This window comes from Panthera tigris, chromosome D1 (genome assembly GCF_018350195.1).
Source record: "Panthera tigris isolate Pti1 chromosome D1, P.tigris_Pti1_mat1.1, whole genome shotgun sequence".
Classification (NCBI taxonomy): domain Eukaryota; kingdom Metazoa; phylum Chordata; class Mammalia; order Carnivora; family Felidae; genus Panthera; species Panthera tigris.
The window spans coordinates 113630807-113651869 of NC_056669.1; the positions used below are offsets into that span (position 1 = coordinate 113630807).

At 66.6% G+C, this 21063-nt stretch overlaps 1 protein-coding gene across 9 annotated transcripts in view; it reads right to left on the minus strand.

The window, feature by feature from the left end:
- BRSK2 (BR serine/threonine kinase 2) overlaps window positions 1-20148 on the minus strand; it is a 60781-nt gene extending 40633 nt beyond the window's left edge. For all 9 annotated transcript variants that reach the window (XR_006208280.1, XR_006208281.1, XR_006208279.1 and 6 more), the window contains exon 1: window positions 20002-20148. Coding sequence is in view for 6 of the 9 variants with exons in the window: in XM_042958291.1 (XP_042814225.1) it covers window positions 20002-20095 (94 nt within the window). In the remaining 3 variants the exon portion in view is untranslated. The remainder of the gene's footprint in view (window positions 1-20001) is intronic.
- Window positions 20149-21063: the final 915 nt, after the last annotated feature.

Here is a 21063-nt window from a genome sequence, read left to right on the forward strand (position 1 = left end):
CCTGAAGATGGCATGAGGGGCTGGCAGAGCGGGGGTGGGGGGTGGTAGCGGGTCCCGCTGACTGCAGGGCTGAGGTCAGGACCCCTTCTCCTGGCCCTCACAGCTCTTGGATTAGAGGGGTCAGGGGACAGCAATGGCAGGACAGTGTGGGAAGAGCCCCAGTTCCACAGGCCCAGATGCTTCATGTCTACTCCCCTCCTGAGTTAGGGGGCTCTGTCGGGGAGCAGGGGACCCCGAGGGCGGGGTGTGGCTGGCGGGAAGACAGCCTCAGCATCATGGCCCCACATACCGCTGGCCCCAGCCCGGCTGCCCCCCATGTCTCCCTACTCGGTGGCCTCACCCCAAACTTCTGCTGGCTCTGGCCTGCCCCTCCCCGCCTTCCAGGAATAGTTTTCTTACATCGAAAACAGTCGAGCGAAGTCCGACCAGAAAAAAAGCAAGCACTTTACCAAACCAGCTATGAAATTCATTTTTCTCCACCAGCAGGTGCGACAGCCAGCCCGCCCTCTGCCTACAACTTCTCCAAGGGTGGGAGCATGGCAGGTGCCGCCCCAACTCCGAAAAGGACCCCTAGGAAAAGGGACAGGAAGCGGCCCCCACCCCAGGGCCTGGCTGCTCCCCACCTCCTCCAGAGGCCCGTGGGGTGGGGTGGCAGGGGCACACTCCCATCCCAGTCCCCCAGCCTTGGGAGCAGGCAGAGACCTCCCCCAGTGGCACAGGGCAGAGGAGAGGGGAGTTCCCACCATAGCCACGGCTTCCCTGGTGCACCCCCCCACCCGGGGGGATAGGTCAGCTGTCTGCTCTGAGGCCACGTGCCCAGAGTTCGAGAAGCAGGCTGCAGAGACTAGAGACCGGAGGTGGAGGACCGGCCCTCATCACCCCAAAGGGGAGGGCAGCTGCAGGGGCGGGGCGCCGTGGGGGGCGGTGCCAAGCCCACCCCTCCCCCTCTGGTTAGTGCCGGGCAGGGGCGGGGCCTCACAGGAAGACGTGTACACGCACGCACGCACGCACACTAACGGTGCAAGTTTGACGTGCTTCCTGTCACCACACACCTCTTTCCTAACGAAAGATCAAGAAGGCAGCCCGCAGCCCGGGCCCTCTGGGGACCTTCTGCCGCACAGGGACCTCACCAGGCCCCGCGCCTCCCACAGCGGTCAATCTCCCTGAGCCCCAGCTCGAGGCCCCTGACGGGGAGATCCAGTCCCGGAAAAGCATCTTTGGGGGGGCCTCAGCACTGGGCCCGGGGCCAGGTCCTCCCCAGTAGCCGCTGACAGGGGCTGCAGGGAGATTGAAGGTGGGGCAGAGGAGGGGTCTCCCGGGCTGATGAGAGACGGTGGTGGGGCCGAGGCACAGACCCAGGTGAACGAATGGGTCAGCCCTCGGGGGTCCCAGGGAAGCCTTTGGGAGGCATCGGGCTGAAGGCTGCAGGGAGGGCACTGCCAGGGCCTTGGTGATGGGGCAGATGCCCCCAGGGTGCTGACAGCAGAGCAACTTGGGATAGGCCCCGGGCTGCCCCGCTCCCTCCGACCCTGGCTTATGTCTGAGCCCCGAGGGCCCCAAGATGCCACAGAGGCATCGGCCCCGTGGCACCGGGTCCTTCCCAACAGGCCTGCAGGGCAGACAGCGCACAAGGCCTAACACCAGCCCAGGCGCCAGCAGTCGTGGGGGGGGGCGGGGGGGGGGCAGGAGGAGAGGCCGGGGGGTGAGCCTTGAGTGCCTGGAGCTGCCTCTGGGGCTGGGGCCAGGCAGCCCCTGCCCGGCCGTGTTGCTGGTCTGGGAGGGTAGCACATGGGAGACGGGCAACAGCGGGGCCTCAGGGGCCGGACCTGGTGGGAGAGCCCGACTGAGGTGGCCTGGTCGGAGGTCCCCAAGCCTTGGCCGGTGGCCCGCGGCCTCCTCTGCCAGGGCGTGGGTGGTGGCGGGCCAAGGACTCCTGTCAGGTGCACGCATTCCCACCTGGGAACCTCACAGCCGGGCCTCACCTGGGGCCGGCGAACGCGCAGAGCCCTTCTCCCGGGTGGCTCTCGCACACTCACATGCACACGTGCACACACGGACTCACACCCACGCAGGGAGATAACCCGGCAGTCGGGGCTGAGCCTGCAGGGTGGAAATGATCTCTGCAGCAGGAGCCACACTGGCTTTGAGGAGGGGCCACGGGCTCCGTGCGCCCAGGTGATCACCCTGGACAGCCTGGGCCCTCCCACCAGCTACAGAGGAGCAGAGAGGGGACAGGGTGTGTCCCCGGGCCTCACTGGGACACGACCATCCTGGGGTGGCAGGCGCCCCTGTGGTCGGAAGCCAGTGCAGGGCCATGCCCGCTGTTCAGCTGCAGTGCCCCCAACGCTGCCCGCTGACCCAGGCTCGTGGGGGTGTCCGGGTGGGGGCTCTGGCCCAGGAGAGGAGGAAAGAGGGAGGGGAGGGGGCGAGAGGGCCCCACTGTGAGCAGGTGTGAGGCTGGAGCTCCCGGGAAAGGAAGCCCCGAGTGGCTTTGCGCTTTGCCCCCGGGGGCCGGGGCCGGGGAGCCTGCTCAGCCTGGTGGCCAGAGCTCCCACCCCACCCCTGAAGGACCCCAGCTGGTCTCCAAACCCTGAGCAGCCTCGTACAAAGCCCTCCCCCTCCTCTCTCCTGCCAAACCGCCATCTGTTGCCATGGCAATGAGAGCAGAAAAGGCAGGCGCACTAAGCGCTCTCCCCCAACCCCCTGCTTTCCCTGCTCCTTGAGCTGGGCGGGCTCCAGGGGCCGCAGCCCACACTGGCCTCGGGGCCTCCCTGCCCCCAGCAGTGGGCCTGGTCTCAGCTCCGGGAACATCTGCCTCCCGCACAAAAGGCCAGATCCCCAACCTAGCCCCCCACCCCCGCCCACCGGGGTCGGACCCCTCCTGCGTCAGGGAATGGCTGGAGGCCTGTCTGGTCCCTGACCCACCACCCCCCGCAGTGCTCCCGGCCACCCACCCGGGCCCCACCCTGAGGCATGCGTAGACACCACGGTCCTGGCTACTGCGTGGCAGGGGACCAACCCGTGGAGACACAGCCGCAGCCCCGCCACCACATGCCGCCTCAAATCACCTGCAGGTGGGCCAAGGAGGCCTCGAGAATAAAGCAAGCGCCGGCCCTACTGTCCGCGTCTGGCTGAGGATGCCTGGAGGTCAGGCGCGGGTGCAGTGACAAGAACACACACGGCAGCAGGCGCCACTGGGCGCCCGGTCCCAGCAAGGCGCCACTACCATGGTGCGCGGGTCCCACGCCCTGTGAGGCAGACGCTGCCAGGGCCCCTTTTGCGGCGAGGCCCAGGGGCTCAAGGCAGAGTTGGGGGAACCGCAGGAGCCGGAGGATGCCAGCCTCCCCAGTGTGGCCTGACCTTCCTGCCCAGAGGCCCCCATTCCCTGGCCACCTCCCTGGTGAGTCCAGGAGGCAAGGGCAGGGCAGGCCATCTCGAGTCCCCTCGAGCCTGGGGCTGTGGCGTGAAGGCCCCCGTGATGCCACACCTGCCCCAGTTCCTTCCGAGGACACCACTGCCCTGGGACCCAGCCAGCATTTGTGTCTGGGACACCCTACTCCGTCCCACCCCAAGCAGGGGCTCGCTCCGGGCTGTAGGAGGAGCCAGGTCGAGGTGGGCCGGGGAGCCCGCCCCTCCCCCCAGGACTGTGGAGTCCGGGCGTTGGGGGGTGGGGGGGGAGCCAGGGGACTCCCTGGCAAGGCACCGTGAGCTCCATGGAGCGGGAGGCCAGAGGAGGCCGGGGCTGCCCCACGTCCCCAGGAGGCTGCAGCCTCCTCCCTGAGCTGAAGGACCCAGCCCGCAGGGGGCAGGGCTGGCTGGAGGAGGGAGCGGATTCCCCTCTCCTCCAGAGTCACAGGCTGGGCGCTGGGTGGTTGCCATGGCGACCAGAGGCGGGCGGACTGACAGGGTGGGGGGTGGCGTGTGTGATGCAATGGGACACCCCTCCCTCTCCTCCCCACCCCCGGGACAACTCCCCCAGGACCAGGAGCCCCCAGATGGCCACTCGCCCTGGAGCCAGACAGGAGGGCAGGCACTCCTCCCCCTGCTGCGCTCCCCTGGCCGCCGTCCAGAGCGGGCATCACCGTCCCTGCCTCCAGGCCGGGCTCCTCCAGGCGCAGCAGGGTCTCCCTCGGCCTGGGCAGCCCACCCACCCAGCCAGCATCCCCAAGGGGCGTCCACCTACTGTGTGCTCAGTTCTGCATCCTATGAGCACCAGGCCCAGGCGCTAGGAGACCCGATGGCCCGGCCTGAGAACGACAGGGGGTCCCTCTGCCTGGGGGAGAGGCAGGGGGGAAGGGGAAGGTGCCCACCACCTCCGACACAGCTGGGCCCCAACACCCCTCTGGCCACGGCCCCGTGGGCAGGGAGGGCCGGGCCAGCCGCACGCAGGCACGGGGCAGGACACCCAAGGGGACACCGCGGCCGTGTCTTGGGGGCAGAATGCTGTGAAACCATCAGTTCCGGGGGTACACTGCGTGCAGCGACGGCAAGCAGCTGGCCCGGCCCCCGCGTGCCCCTTTCCACCCCAACCTCCGCCCACTCCGTACTGGGAAATCCGGAGGAACATGCCTTCGGAGGGGCAGGCGAGCGGGGACCAACCACGTCTCCGGTTCCAACGGTGGCAGACGACCACGTTAGATTTTTACCAACTGGTTTTCAAGTCAATGCTGTAAAATCAGCCCAGTGAAATATTTTGATTAAACCCCATAACTATTCAGAAATTCAGTCTGGTAAATTGTGGTTTTTATAAGCTGGTGTTCTGGTTTCAGGAGCCTCGGGACTGGAGGCTGATGACAGGGTCACCTGCCAGTGCCCACAGGCTGGAGGCAGGAAGGTGGTGGGGCTGGGGGCCCGAGGAAGGGTCTGACGCTTGCGGGGAGCAGGCGGCAGAAGACGAGGGCTTGGGGGCTGCCGCGAAGGGAAGGGGGAGGGTCTAGCACAGAAGGAACCCTGTGCGCAAGAAGGCGAGGCTGCAGGGGCTGGGGTCACACCTGCAGTGTGGACGCTGTGGCGTGGCCAGAGGTAGCACTGCTGATGGCCCACACTGCCCAGTCCCCCAGGGAGGTGTGGGGCTGTGGGGGTGGGGTGGGGCAGTGCAGGGGCAGCTGGCAGAGCACCCGAGTCAGTGACTGAGTTTCGTGCAGGGGTTAGAGGAGGGGCCGCCAGGAGAGGTGGGCAGCGAGCAGGTCCCAGCAGCAGACACATACCTCAGTCTACCTGCCCAGCAAAGCACAGGTGCGCCTCCCTCCCTTCTCCACACCTGCCGCCCCCCTCCCGCCAGGCCCCAGGGACAGCAGTGGGATCACCGGCCACTGCACACACACACCTGTCACTGCACACACGCCTGCGCCTGCGCACACGCCTGCCCCTGAGCACACACCTGCCCCTGCACACGCCTGTCACTGAGCACACACCTGCCCCCGTGTGCACACCTGTCACCATACACACACACCTGTCACTAGGCACACACACCTGCCCCCGCGCACACGTCACATCTGTCACCGCACACACCTGCCGCTGCACACACACACACCTGCCCCCGCGTGCACACCTGCGCACACCTGCCCCTGCACACACATCTGTCACTGTGTATATACATCTGTCACTGGGCACACCTGTCACTATGCACACACACCTGTCCCTGCACACACCTGCAAGGTCCGTGGGGGACCCTCGGGCACAGAGCCAGGCCCAGGGGCACTCACAAGCTAAGGCAGGGGTGGAAATACTTCCTAGAAGCTTCCTGGCCTCCCCACAGCCCCTGCCCTGTAAAGTGGGAGCTGCAGGTGACCAGACACTGGAGGTCGGCCACCCTCCACCCCTGACTGCTTCCCAGCTCCCACGAGCACCCTGGCTGTCCCCAGCCCCCTGACATAGGACACAGTGAAGCCACAGGCAGGTGAGGCCCCCTGCATCCGCTGGCCAGCCCGTGGTCAAGCAGATGAAATCACAGCCCACCCACCTGTGGTCACCAGGCACCCCTGGTGGCCCCTTTGCCAGAAGCCCTGGGGCGGCTAACCGGGGTGGCCCTGGAGGCCCAGCAGGCTGGAGAAGGAACATGAAGGCGGGTGGACCCCTGTGGCACAGTGAGGCCTCCCGTCCCCCAAGTAGGGTTTCTGTGGGAATGTCACAAGAAACAGAGACTGCAGCAGAGCAGAGACCATGGGGGCCACTCTGCGCTGTCAATTTGGGGTTTAGCATTGAAAAAAAGACCTGATCTACACTTAGAAAACTACCTGGGGGTGCCTGGGTGGCTCAGTCGGTTAAGCATTTAAGCATCCGACTTCAGCTCAGGTCATGATCTCCTAGTTCATGGGTTCAAGCCCCGTGTCGGGCTCTGTGCTGACAGCTCAGAGCCTGGAGCGTGCTTCGGATTCTGTGTCTCCCTCTCTCTTTGCCCCTCCCCTCCTCACGCTCTGTTTCTGTCTCTGAAAAATGAATAAACCTTAAAAAAAATAAAATAAAAAAAACAACTATCTGACTTGGATTCCCCAATCACTACGGCAGTCTTGAGTCCCACCCTCCCAGGGGCCAGCGAGCTTGTGTCCCCTCCCTGCTTATGGGGTGGGGGCACATTGAGTCATGCCCTCTTCCTAGAGCCCTGGGAGAGCAGCCCTGGCTCGGGGGTCCTGGGCAGCACAGGGTGGCACTACCTAGAAAAGGAGGCCAGGCCTGGAGCCCACTGTCCAGAACCTGCTGGGTGCTAGCTGTGGGCGGGCCCTGGGCCTCACTTTGCTCCTCCATACCAAGGCACAGAGACCCCGACTGCGGGGAGCACCTGACCCAGAGGGGCTGAGGCCGGAGGCCGATGCTGGGGCAGGGTGGCTGGGCCCAGGGACCCTGGCTGGTGCCCCACATGACACAGATGCCAAGGTTGCAAGGCTGGGGGGGGTGGCCATTCCCCGCCTGGCCAAGGCAGACCCTGGAGCCTGGGACCAGGCTTGGGTGAAGCACAGAGGTCTGGGGGTACTCCCAAGCCCCTCTGCCAGGAGTGCGACCTCCCTGGGAGCAAATCCAGACGCGCTTGGCTGCCTCAAGGGAATGTGCTCCCGAGACAGACAGACCGCTGGCCGCAAGGCCCACCTGCAACACCGGCAGGAAGTAGGAGAGCAGCCCTGTGGCCCTTCGCCGCCCCCGCGCAGCGGAGGTTGGGAGCCAGGAGAGCCCGCCCACCCCCGTCCCCGGAAGGACGCGGGAGGGTGTAATCTCCCGCTAGGGGTAATCATAGAATGTGCTTAGCAGGCAGCTTGCTCCAAAGGACAGAGAGAGAGGACACAGTCAAAGACCCGCCTGTCACACGTGTCACCCTCATCCTGCCAAACACCCTCACGGGTCTGAGGACCACTTCCGGGAGGGCCCCCTGCCCACAGCTGTCCACGGTCTCGGAGCCCGGGGCGAGGGGGACGTGTACCCCTGCGACCTCTTCCCTGCTGGGGCTGGCACTCGGGTGGTGGCATCTGCCCCCCAGACGGCGAGAAGGGGCACAAGGTCCCTGCGGTCCTCGATGTGCCCACCACTCCCTGCCCCAAGGGCCCCTGCTCGGCGCCCCCAGACCACTGTCCTGTCCCACGAGCCTCCCCACCCCCACCAGCACCCACTGCCCAGGGACTGGGGCAGGCCAGGTCCTCTGGACACACATGTCCTCTGCCCTGGGAACCCTGCAGGTTAGTCTCAGCTCAGGCCCGCTGTACACGGGCCTGGTTTATGAAGGCCTTGGGGCGCCTGGGTGGCTCAGCGGGTTAAGCGTCCGACTTGGGCTCAGGTCATGATCTCACAGCTCATGGGTTTGAGCTGACAGCTCGGAGCCTGGAGCCTGCTTCCGATTCTGTGTCTCCCTCTCTCTCTGTTCCTCCCCCACTCGTGCTGTGTCTCTCAAAAATAAATAAACATTTTAAAGAATGTTAAAAAATAAATAAATAAACATTAAAAAAACGAAGGCCTGCACCCAAATGCAGGCCACCCATCCGGAGGCCGCACACGCCAGAGAACCCGACGTGATCCTGCCAGCGTGGGGTTCCCAGCCTCTGTCTCTGCTGACCCGCTGACAGGCCCAGCCCCCTCCTGCCCAGGGCTCCAGAGCAGGCAGAGGAGGAGAGGCACAGGGCACCACCCAGGCAACACCTGTCCTGTGCCTGCTCAGAGCTGACGGCCTCGCTCTGCTTGCCCGTGCCATTTCTGGGAGTTGCCAGGCCCCAGGGTAGAGGCACCTAGCGTCCAGAGAAGGAGCACCTCCGTGGGGAGGGCGCGGGCCTGCAGCCCTCCCTGTACGCGGGACTCACTGCACTGGTGAGCCCCCCAGCCAGGGCCTGGGGAGCGTGCCCGCAGCTGCCAGCCCCTCACAGGGGGCCTGGCTCCCCCAGGGGCCCTCACAGAGAGAGACCAGCCATACAGAGGCTAAGGAGAAGGCTGTTCCTCAGTAGAGAGACCTACTGTTACACCTTAAAGTCCTGCCGCAGAGACAGATGGGCAGGACAGGACCCTGCTCGAGTCACCTGGGGTGTGGTGGCACTGTCACCTAGAGGCCGCCCAGCTGGGGTGACTCAGGATGCTGCAGGATGCTGCAGAAGGAGCAGTGAGTGAGAACCACAGGGCTGGCCAGCCAGCTCAGGTGGTGCCCCAGCCCTCGCCTGGATGTGCCCTTCGCTCCAACACCCCCCGCGGGTCATCTGGCCCCCCCACAGGGGCATCTGCAGCCCAACCTGACCAGGAAGTGATCCTTCCTCATACTGACCCATGGACTGAGGAGGACATGGCCTGGGGTAGGGAGTGGCCACCTTTCCGGGTCTCTGGATGTAGGGACAACCGTGACTGGCCCCCCCCACTGACCCCGCTGAGCTCTAGGTCCCACTGCTGCAGACACCAGGGCGGTGCACTGTGGAGGGGGTGGTGTGGTATTTAGCCCGCGGCCAGCTGACCCCGAGCTGTGGACTGTGGGTCTGAGCCGCCCGCAGGCAGAGGGACCCAAGAGGTGGAGGCCTGGATGTGGGCCTGTCCCCACCTCACAGGGCAACAGCCCTCTGGGGACAATGGCATGCATGCCCGCACCCCTGCCCCTAGTCAGCAGCAAAGCTAGAAGGAATCTGATGGGACCCACTCTGAAACCCTGGGCCGCTGGGCGTCACCTGGGGGCTCCCCTGTAGCCCCTGCCGAGCCCTCCATATGTCTGTTCTGCCGCCTAGGACAACACAGCCCACGTGTACACATGCCCCCCCCCCCCCGTGGCTCCGTGGCGTCTGCGGGAGGATGTTCTATCTGTGCCACTTTATGATTAGTTATAAATCCCTTGGGATTTGGGGTTTAGAATCAGCAAACCTCCAATCTGTGACAAGCCCTCTGCCTCTTTAGAGATAAGCCAGCATCAACCCTTCACTATCCGCCAAGCCCACAGCCCTCCAACAACAGGACACACTCCCTCCTCTGCCTCGTTCTCAGACACACACTCCCTCCCTCCCCAGCAAGCCCAGGATGCGGGTTTGGGGCTGAGAGCCTGGCTTCCTGAATTCTACCCAGTTCCCAGTAATGCCCGGGCCCAAGGAGGGGGCTGCAGGAGGGTGACACCCGGCGCCTTCACACCCCCACATCTCTGTCCCCCAGGTGAGGGGCTCGAGCAGCCGCACCTGTGACCCAAAACCCAGCCCCCTCAGACACCCCAAGGCCGTCCACCCACGGCTCAGTGTTCTGTAGACACTTTCACACTTCATCCACCCCCAGGTCATGACCCCCGAAACAAGGGGAGCTGGCAGCAAGGCAGGGCAAAAACTGGCCGGTGGGGACCAGACCTCCCCTTCAAGGAGCCCTGACGGTGCAGGGCACCCACAGCCTCTAGGGCATTGGGCCAGGGGACCGGCCGAGAACTCCCAGGTTGTCCTGTGCCCTCACAGCACCCACACACATCTCCAAGGGAACCGGACGGAAGGTTCCTGCCCCAGAGATACAAGGTAAATATCAGAGGGGGGTAGGGGGGCTGCTCTGGGAAGTCACCTCAAATCAACCCCAGAGCCAGAGAAGGTGCCCTCGTGCCCACAGCCTCTGTGAGGCCTGGCTCTCCCCTTGCCCCCAGGAGACTGGGCCAGGGGCTCCTCCTGCAAGAGGAGGGAGAGCCTGGGGGCCGGGGTCTCCCCTGGGAGCACGACAGAAGGCGTGCCACCACTAAGTACATTTAGCACCCAGGCAGCTCCCACCTCCTGCCCCTTGTTAGCACAGAACCGGTCCCACAGCCAGGCGACAGGCACAGGAGCCTGCCAGACACCTGGACCTTCCCACGGCAGCAGAGATTTGAGGACACGCTGCCAGCTGCGGCCTCCCTCACAGGGAACGGAAGCTGCCGACTTCAGCACGGCCCTGCTGGACAGCTCCCCAGCCGCGGGCAGGCCTTTCCAGGGAGAGGGACTGGCCCCTCGCACCCCCACACCCAGGACTGGGCACAGGGCGGTCTTCTCCCAGTCTGAAGGCCCCAGAGTCAGAGCGTGGCCAGCAAGCTGCCCCAGCCTTGTCCCCACAGCCCCCTCCCCGCAAGGATGGCGCAGCAGAGATGGGGGCACGACCCAGAGCTTGTGACTGCTCCCCCTGGAGACTCAGGAAGGGGGGGACCGGGTGGGGGGACCACAGGCTGCTGGCAAGGACCAATGAGGGGCACTCCCAGGAACACTGCCTGCCTGCCCCCACCCCACTCCCGTTACAGCCCTGATGGCCCTGCTCCAGGGACAAGGATCACAGGGAGCTGGCCCCTGGGCACCGGGGCTCCTGGCAGCCCGGGCCATGCACACAGTTGAGGGGCTTAAGGGAGACCCCTCCAGGCCACCACAGCCCTGGTCAGATGGCCCACCACAAAATGCACACACATTCGGGGAACACATTTGCACATACAACGTGAGCCCTGACTGCAGGGCAAGGAGTGGGCACGACTCCCTCAAGCAGCACCCTAACACTAGGCAGGAAACCCAAAAACACGGACACCACAAGGGCGGGGGGGCTCAGCTGCTCCAGTGAAGTCACATGATGAAGCTACAGGCCAGGTGGGCTGGCAGGGCAGGAACACGGGCCCAGGGTGGGCAGGGCCGTGGCCAACCCCGGCTGAGCTCCGGTCGCTGCACACACTGCTGTCTGTCCGCCCTTCCAGGGAGCCCAAAGCACCCGAGGACAGGGTCCCCGCACCCAGGAGGACCAGGCAGCCCACACTGGGAGGGCGCCTCCCTCATCCACGCTCCTACAGCAGCAGGGGGCACGGGAGGAGGGACCCAGGGAGGAGCATGACCCTGCACGACACGTGCTCCCGACTGGGCCTGGACCTCCGTGTGCACAAGGGGCAGTGATGCGTCCGGACCGGGCAGGTCCGGGGCCCCAGGAAGGGCTGAGCCCCTGCCCTGCTGTGCCCCACAACCGGCACCAAGCATAGAGGACCGTGGACTAAAGAACAGAGGCCACACTGCTGCCACACAGGGGGCGGGGGTTGCGAATGAGGGGCCCCATCCGCATGTGCATCGTCAGGGTGTTAGGGACACGGGCCCCCGAAGTCCCGGCCTCCAGGCAGCGAGGGCAGAGGCCTGGCTGAGGGTGGACACTGGGCCTCCGGGAAACAGCCACTTCAAGTGAAAAACCTAGCATCTGACTGAATTTCTGCCGGTTTGGGGAATCCAGCTACCTTCGCAGGGTGACCTGGTACTGTGCTCTTTCAGGGTCTGTCAGACACACACCGAAATACTGAAGCTGCTCTAGGACTCACCTCCCATTAACGCCGGGTGTGGGGGAGGGAGGGAAACTGGCCTCATGCTGCCGAGGGTGGGCTGGGCTCTGCGGTCGACACCCCAGGAGCAGGGCCACGTTCCAGGGCACCGTGGCACCGTGCGGCAGAGGGAAGGGCAGGATAAGCCCCTTACCGGCTCGGAGCCTGCGGCTGGGGCAGCCGCCACTCTGCGGCCCCGACTGTGCTCCCTGCCCCCACCCCCGACCCGGCCCTGCAGCCCAGCACGGTCGCCCAGCTGGGCCTTGCGACAGCCCCCACCCACTGTCCCCACAGTGCATCTGCCCTCCTTTCTCCCCACGGCCCCCCTCCCCAGCCAGGGCCCCCCTCAGGCAGCATGTCCAGCACACGGCCCGAGCAGGACACACCGGTCCCCTGCGGGTTCGGTCCCGCACGTCCCGCATCACACACGAGAGCAAAGACACAACCATGGAGGTGTGAGACCATCCAAGCAGTCATACAGGTATCAACAGTCTGGGCCGTTCATGGAACAGAGAGTGGGGGCCCTGCGCATGGGCATGACCCCGAGACCCCGGACGGTCACAGCATCCCACACCCGGCCGCTCCTTCCAGGCCCCCGAGCGCCCCGTGCCAGGGGTGGGCGCAGGAGGGATGGATGAGAGAGAGGCCTCGGGGTCGCACCAACCCCACACACCTGAACGATCCCAAGGGACCTGAGCTCCTCACACACACCAAGCCACACACCCTGAAGAACAAAGGGGCTGGAAAGTTCCAGGGTGCTCCTCCCCACAGGCATCAGGGACTCGCCCCCTCGTGCTCCCCGTGCCCAGGAGGAGGCCAGCTCCGTGAGCCCCCTGGGGCTACACCCAGGCTCTCGGCCAGGCGGGCGGGGTTGGGGGAGGGTCTGAAAGGGGTGTTAACAGAGCCTGCAGCTGCCCACCCAGGAAGGGGGCTCCGCCAGCCTCCGCAGACCTTGGCTCCCAACTGCCCCTGCCCAGCTGGGCCCTGGCCGAGAGCCTGAGGCCGGTGTCACCGCCCAGGAAGCTGGACACGTGACCCGGTCTGCCGTTGGACCCACGTCTCAGACAGAAGCAGGTGAGTTAAGTACCCTGCCTTGGAGCTGCCTCCCACCACAGCCCTGCTTCACCCAGTGGCCACCTCCGTCCATTGCCTTTCTCATCTCGGCTTGGCCCCTGGGGGAGGCCCCCTACCCAGGGAAACAGCCAGCCAGGACTCAGGTGAGCTCCCAACCCGGCCGGGCCAGCCCAGGCAGTGGCTCCCCACATCACCTCCACTCTGGCCTCCCGGCCTGCAGTTCAGGCTGAAGCTGGCCACGGGAGTCAGTCACCCAGGGGCACTCGGGCCAAACCACGCCTCACAGATGCCACATTCCCGGCCAGGCGGCCTCCCGCCGCCCCCGCAAACTGCCCACGGCAGTGATGTGGAGCCGCAGCCTGACGTGTCCCCGGCTCCTGCTTCGTCACTCAGGCCACACAGGCCCTGTTTAGGCTGCCCTCCCACCTCTGCCCTGGGGCCAGGGAGGCCAGCCCTGCCCTCCAGGGCCCACCCTCGGGCCCCGCCTAAGCCCACAGTGGGTGGCCATGGTGTGGGTGTCCCGAGGTGCCTCCATTACCAGTGGCAGGCCATGAGCCCCCGCTCCCAGGGACCCCCAGTCCCTCCACTAGTGTCCAGTCCAGAACCATAAGGCCCGGAGAGCCTTCTGCCCCCTCGGCCAGGCTCGCGGGGTGAGCCTGTAGGAGGCCTGTGTGTGAGGATGTGGCGACCACCTGGGGAAGTGGCTCTGTCCTCACAAAATGACCCCCCCCCCGAGGATATCATGTGGTGCTCCTTATCTTTGTGACCCTCAGAGTCCACCCAGAGGCCCTGTCAGCCCAGGTTCAAGCAAGGAAACCACCCTGGAAGAAAAGCTCTGCTCCCTTAAGCCCTGGGGCCTCTGGGAGCACTGCTCTGGGGGCTGAGGGGGGGCGCTGCTGCCCAGCTCCAGAACACTGGCCCCTCAGAGACTGCAGAGCAAGGCCGGGGCCACCTCTCAGGGTGGGGCCCAACACAATCCCCGCTTTGTCCCTGCGGCCTCTGTCCCAGCCCAGCCTCCATCCTGTCCAGTGCCCGCGGCAGTCCCGTTCAGCCAGCCGGCACGGCTGGGACAAGGCCTCAGGCAGGGCGCGGGCAGCTCAGCCGTCCTCGGCCAGGACCCGGGGCTCCGGGCCAGGCTCGTGGAGGCCCATCTCAGGCCTGGGGCTGACCTGGCCAGGCACCCAGAATGCTCCAACAGAGAGCGGCTGTAGGAGACACCAGCTCTCCCCACTTCCTGCAGAGTCCAGAGGAACCCAGGGGCGGGGGGGGGGGGGGGTTCCCCCATCCCCTGAGACCCTGGATGGGACCTGACAGATGTGGACCCACTGTCCTGCCACCAGACACTGCCCACAACAGATGTGCCCCCCCCCCCCGACATCATTCCCAGCATGAGCTTCACAAAAGCCGCGGGAAACCCTGCTCTGGGGGGTGGGGGCTGGGGCTCAAAAGCCACCAGCTACTAAGCGCCAGAGTCCACACTGCCCCTGCTCTGTGCCTCCAGCACAGGACTACCCCGTTAAGTTCCAAGGTGGCCACGAAGGCCGGTGGGCCCCACCCTGCACAGCTGGAGGGACCAGCCAACGTGGGGAGCACGTGGGGCCACGGACAAGCAGCAAGCTTCTCTCTGAGACGCGTGTGGCCCCCGCACTCACTGTGTGGCGACAGGCCTCCAGAAAGCGCAAGCACTCCCCGGCCACAAGGACGCCGTCCACCGGAGGTGGGTACGGGCAGGAGGGAGCTCTGGGGTCCGGGGAGCCCCAGGCACACCCACACCCCAGTGGGCAAAGGCAGGGTGGCCACAGCGGTCAGATGGCTCCTCCCCCCACCCCTGGCATTGCCACCTGGCTGGGGCACTGATCTCAAAGCAGCCTTACCCTCTCAAGTTCCCCCCAGAAACCCGCTCTGAGTCCAGTGGCTTTGAAGGCACAGGTGTTCTCCAAGCCAGAGCACCAGGTAACCACGAAGGTGCCCTGACTGCGTCGCGTCAACACCAGTCACAGACGCTCCGTGGTGTCCGCAGACAGGCAGCATGGCCAAGGCGCCACCCACAGCGTCCAGCCTCTGACGCCGGAAGGACCCGTCTGCTCCAGAAACACCGAAGGTGCCAAGCGCGGAGCAGGGCTTATGCTCAGGCAGAGGATACGGACGGTGCACATTCAGGCCCTGAGGTCATCCCACAACACCTGGGTAAACCAGGACGGGAAACAGCCAGAGAAACGTGCCCCCGGGCGGGGCCCAGGCCAGTGCTGGCTTCCTGCAGCGACCCACTTGCTGGCCCCACACAGTCCTTGAGGAGGTGAGTCGGGGAGGGGCCGCGGGGCGGTGGGGGGGGGGGGGCACAGCCAGCCAGCCCTGGAGGCCCCGTCCAACACGCACGCTTCACCAAGCGTGGTCAAGCCTGTCAGCAACCAGAAAGGATCCGGATGGCCCTGGCCACCTTTAGGCAGGCTGCGAATGGGGCAGGACCCGGAGCCCCTCGCCCCACGGCTTCTGTTGCCCAAACCCAGTCCTGGGCAGCTGTCACCCCTACAGCCTTCTGTGAGGATCCGTTAGAAACAGAGCCCCTCCTTGGGGCTGTGGGTAATGCTGTCCAAGCATCTTAGAGGAAGTGAGAGCCAGCCTCTGCACGTGCAGCTGGGGGCACCCCATTCCCAGACGGTCCTAGAGACATCTCTGCACCCTGGGCACATGGCCTCTGCCCACCCCAGGACTCGTCCACCCCAGAAACCGCCATGCCGAGCTGCCCTCCCTCGACAGGGACAGCCCACCCAGGGACAGCCCTTCGGTCCAGGCGGGGGGCTTCCTGGCAGAGAGCCTGCACTGTGGAAGGTGGGCTGGAGTGCTATCTGTCCCACTCAGTCATGGGCGGGACACCGACCGACACTGCACAGGCCTCTCCGACAGCTCCCGAGGGGCCAGGGGAGACAGGCATGGGGGGGGGGGCTCCCCACAAGCTCTGTCCATGACCATCTGAGAACAGGGTCCTGCTACTCTGAACTTTTAAACCGAGCCTGTGCCTTGAGCAGACTGGAACTGCTCCCCTTGGCCAAAGCACTGAGTTCTGAGCCGGCTTCCTCACTTACGGACAGACGGACTGCACCGTGCCTGCTGCACAGAGGGCGGAGGCTCATGGGGGCAGGGGGAGACCTTCAGACACAACAGGTGGTCCACACATGGCCAGCGGAGGCTGACCACACTCCCTGCCCTGTCCACCTTTGTGGCCATGGCCACGCCCCTTCTCCCGGCCTCAGCCCCCTAAAGCACCCCAGGGCCCATTCCAGCCAATGCCCCGCCCCCCAGCCCCGTGTGCAGGGCCCATGACCTGCAGCCTCTCTGGCTCTCAAGCTGCCTTCTTCTACACAGCTTTCCAAAATCAACTGTGTCCTTCAGGTCGAAGGCACCTCCCCTGACTCCTGCCTCTGGCTCTGCTCCCCCATCTGCTCTGCCCTGGGCCATGGTCACCCCCAGGTCTATCAGACTCTCTCCTTCACCTGTCTCTTCTCCCAGCTCACCTGTGTCTCTCCCTCCCTCCCTCCCTCGTCTCATCTTCACTGGCTTCCCCCACCCCAGGACTTCTCCTCAGCCTGCCTGACCAGCACCCCACACGAATTCTCCTAAAGGTCCCCGGAGACCCTGAAGGGGACACCCCAGTGCCCTCAGCATGGCAGTCTAGATCCTTCCCCCTGGCCCACGCTCCAGCCTTCAAGCCCAGCCAGGTGAGCTGCGGGCAGCCGCCTCACCCGCGTCTTCTCTCATGAGCTGCCCTGGCCATCATCTGAAAGCCCCGGCCCTGCCACCTTGTCCTCAGCTCCCACCTACCAAAGGGTCCCTGAGGGCAGGCTCCACATCCTACTGCGGGCCCAGCTCTGAGAGCCCACCACCTTCCTCTTCCTCCCACAGGGTCCTCCTGGCTTATGGGAGCTGAACCCCATCGACACCTGCTGTGCTCTAGTTTGGGCAGCCCTGCCCTGCTCCATTTCCTGGTGGGGCTGGAAGGGTGAAGGCCAGGGGGCCACATGGCTTACACAATACACACCCCCCCCCCCCCGGACCTGCTCGGGCCCCACCTGGACCCTCTGGAGGTGCCCCCCGCTCCCCAGCTGAAGAAGCCTTTCCGGGATCAGGGCTGAGTCAGACAGAGCCTCGGCAGTGGACTCCGGCCCGCACAGGGACACCTGCCCCCCACCGGAAGGTGGGTAGGTGCCAAAGACCCACCGGTCCACCGGAGAACACGACGCCTCCCCAGGGCGGCCTCCACAGGCGACCCCAGGACACCGAGGACAGCCATGTAGGGGAGATGCCCTGGCAGAAGGAAGATGACCTCTCAGTCACACCCGCGCTGCCCAGAGGCAGAGGCCTAACGCCCACCCAAGTGACAGAACCCGCTTGCTGAGCCAAGAGCACACAAGCGAGACAGAACCACCGAAAAGATGCTACAGAAAGGACAAGCGGGACCCCACCAGCCACCAGAGGGGCGTCCAGCCAGGCAGAGGGGCAGTCTGCCCACACCTGCGCTCGGCAGCCGGCAGTGTCCCCCCGACTCCCGCACCTGGAGGCGGAGCAGCAGGTCCCCTGGCTCGGGGCTGCCGGCCGGGGTACCCGCAGCGGGTGGGCAGCACGAAGCTCACCGCCACCTGGGTGACTCCCTCCCTTTCCAGGGCCCCAGGCAGAGCACACGTGAGGACCGGGGAGGACCCGGGCACAGGCAGTCCAGGGACGGAGGCAGCGCTCGGAAGCTTCGGTCACACAGTCTTCCACTGAGGTCTCTTGGCAGCAAGCCTACCCCGGATAAGGTCAGACGTTTATCTCCCGGGCAAAAGGACAGGCCTGGGAAACTGCAACTCCCTTGGCACTTGATGCCCAAGACCAGGCAGCAAACCGAGTGGCCAGGCCCAGTGCACCCACACCCCCGGGGCCCCACGTCCACCGAAGTCCAGACAACCCTTCCGCAAAAGGGACAGGGAGACAGCCCTCCCGGGAAGCAGGCACTCCCAGGGCCCTGGACGAAGCCACAAGGAACGCGGGATCAACAGATCCCTGGGGAGGGGGCCTCAGCCACAGGGAGAGCCCACTCCCCTCAGAGGGGAGAGGGACCCGAGGAGAAGGCCCGCTGCTTTGTGTCCCACTTGCAGCTGTTTCCTAAACATCACATGGCAACGCGGTGTTGACACACGCGCGCGGCTTATCCTTTTGTATTCATTACTGTTAATTACGGTGGAAACGTCCCGTAATGAACTGTACAACACTGTAACTCGATGAGGAGTACGGAGACCGGCCCCCACCCGTGGCGACCGGCGGCACACGTAGAATTCACCGCTGTCACCACTCACACGATGATGCTTCCTTATAATCACATTTTACCGGTGCGATAATTAGATTATTTCACTGCTCCCACGTTGTGCTGCCCCAGGCCCCTCCCCCACTGAGGATTTCACCAACTCCAGTTGTTCCTTGCAGGAAACATGCGTATTTTGAACTCAGAGGGACACCGGCTGTCTCCCACCTTGAACCCGGGCCACACCACCCCCACTCCCAACAGCACTGCCCTACTGCCGGGGATCCCTCGGGGCCTCAGCGGTTGGCACAGCGGCTGTCTACCCACAGTGGGGGGGGGGCAGCTCCCCCCCCCCCCCCGGGTCCCTTCATACACGCTCTGCCTTAGTTACATCACAACCACTGCCCTCCTGGGAGAGCCCAGGGCCTGGCCCACTTTCCTCCCTAACACCACCTCTTGGCTCCTCCTCTGTGCCGCCCAGAGGGGCTTGGGAAGGGCCTGCATGCAGCCTCCCTGGCGGGAGCAGCTCCCTCCGGCCCCCCCACCCCCACCCCCGCCGTGCACCAGCGGAGTGGGATCAGCACTGCTGCACCCTCGTCTTCCCTTCCTCCTCTCCCCTACCGGCCCTAGGTCCCAGGAACTTCCCAGAGACAGGGAGAAGCAGTCAGTGCCAATCGGACCTCTGGGCTGCCAGGAGAGGCCCATCCTGGGAGAAGAAAGAAAATGGCTGAGCCCAGCCTCCCACAAAGCGACTCTGTGAACGCCTGGCCAGCTGGATGAGACCATGGCCGCTGGGCTAGGACCTAGCCTGATCACCAGAAAGCCAGCCAGGACCGGCCAGGAAGCCCCCTCCTCCCACAGACTGGGGTTTGGGGATCCATGGCCTGGGATCTGGCAGAGGGTCCAGCTCCAGCCTCCCTCTCCCTCCCATGGGAGAGCGCAGTGTCGCAGACATTCGGAACAGAGGCTAGGAGGAGCGAGAAAGGCGCTGTCCAGCCCTCACGGCCGCCTCGGTACTCTCCCAGTCCCACCGTGGAGGAAGGTCCCAGCCTGGCCAAGGTGGCCCGGTGGGCCCGCAGGACGCCGTAGGGCCGCCTCCCTGCCTGCCGCCGGGAGTTGGGGGTCGCGGCCGGGGGCGCGAGGCTCGGGGCGCAGCTGCTCGGGCAGCACGCCTATTAGCGCGGCCGCGGCAGACGGCAGATGGGCGCCCGCTCGGCCCCCTCCTCCCGCGGCACAATGGGCCCGGTCGCTCCGGCGCACAATGCGGCCGGGGCCGCGCACCTGCAGCCGGAGCCGAGGGGCGCTGGCCCGGCCCGGCCCGGCCCGTGCGCCCCCGTCCGCGCCGCGTGTCCTTGGGCCGCGCCCGGCCGACCGCAGCGGCGCGGCCTACGGGCTCCGCGGCGGGACCCGGTGCCCGGGCGCCCATTGTTCGCGGCCGCCGGCCAGAGCCACGGGCCGGGCCTACGGCTCCCCGCTCGGGACGACCTCCTTCCGCCGCCCCCCCCCCCCCCCGCCCGCCCGCCCGATCGGCGCACAGTCAGCACGGCCTTCTCGGCGGCCGGCCTGTGCGCCCCGGCGCCCCAGCGCCCCTGGTCCTCCCCAGCGCCCGGCCCGCATCCATGTCCCCAGTCCCCTTCGGTGTCCCCGGTCCCCTGGTACCCCTCCAACCGTGTTCCTGGGCCCCTCGGTACTCCCGCTCCCCCCGGACGCCTGGTCTCCCCGAAACCCCCTGTCCCCTCGGCGCCCTGGTCCCTCAGGCCCCCGTTCTCCATCGGTGTCCCCCGTCCTCTGCCCCCCCCCACCGTGTCCGGGTCCCCAGACTCCCCACCCCCGTGTCCCCGAGCCCCTTCGGTGTTCCCGGCCCCCCCCGCACCCCTTGTCTCCCCGCACCCCTTGTCCCGCGGGTCCCCGGGCCCGGCCCAGCACGCACCTGTCTGCCCCTTGCCCAGCGTCTTCTCCAGCCGGTAGGGCCCCACATACTGCGCGTGCTGCGCCCCGCCGCCGTCCTTCCCCGTCGATGTCATCGCTCCCGGGCCCGGCGCCGGCGAGGTGGGAGCCCCGGGCGGGCGGCGGCGGCAGGGAGGGGCCGCGTCCGTCCGCGTCCGTCCGACCGTCCGTCCGTCCGCGCGTCCGTGCGCTGGGCCGGGTCGGCGGCGCCCGGGCGGGCCGCGCTCGCTCCGCGCCCCCCGCGCCTCCCCGCGCCGCCGCCCCCCGCGCCCGCGGCGCTGCCTCTGCTCTCAGAGAGGACCAGGCGGGCGGGGGCACCAGGCTTCCGCCGCCGCCGCCGCCGCCGCCGCCGAGGCCCGCGCCCCGCGCCCTGCGCCCCCAGCGCACGCCCGTCCGTCAGTCCGCGGCCGCGCAGCCCAGCCGAGCCGAGCCGCCGGGCCGAGCCGAGCCGAGCCGAGCCGAGAGGCCGAGCCGAGCCGAGCCGAGCCGAGCTGAGCCGAACGGCCGGGTCGAGCCGAGCCGAGCCGAGCTTAGCGGCCGAGCCGAGCCGAGCCCGAACGAGCGCATAGGGCTGCAGCGGTGGCGGCGAGTGGCTGCTATGCCCGCCAATCATTAGAGTTAGCCAATCATTGACGCCCTAGCCTGTAGCTCCGCCTTTCTGCCCGCCCGGCTACTGAGAGCTCTCCTCGGAGCCCTACTCTGTGAGGCAAGGCGAGGCGAGGCGAGGCGAGGCGGGGCGGGGCGGGGCGGGGCGGGGCGGGGCGGAGCCGGGGCCAGGGCGGGTCCGGGTCCCGGGGGCGGGGCCGCGCCGGCTGCCTGGGCATCTCCAGCCCTCCGCCGCAGCCCTCGCCCGGCCCGGACCCCTCTCTGGCCCCCGCGCGCCCGCAGGCCCGCTAGCGGCGGTGCAGGCTCATCCCGGGACGCTGCTGCGGCGGGGCCGCCCGGGCAGGGGGCAGCGCACGGCCTGCGGCCACTCCCGGCCCACGCGCGCCGTCCCTGCTGGCCGCGACCACCGCGGTCGGAAGGACTTTCTCGCCCCCTCCCC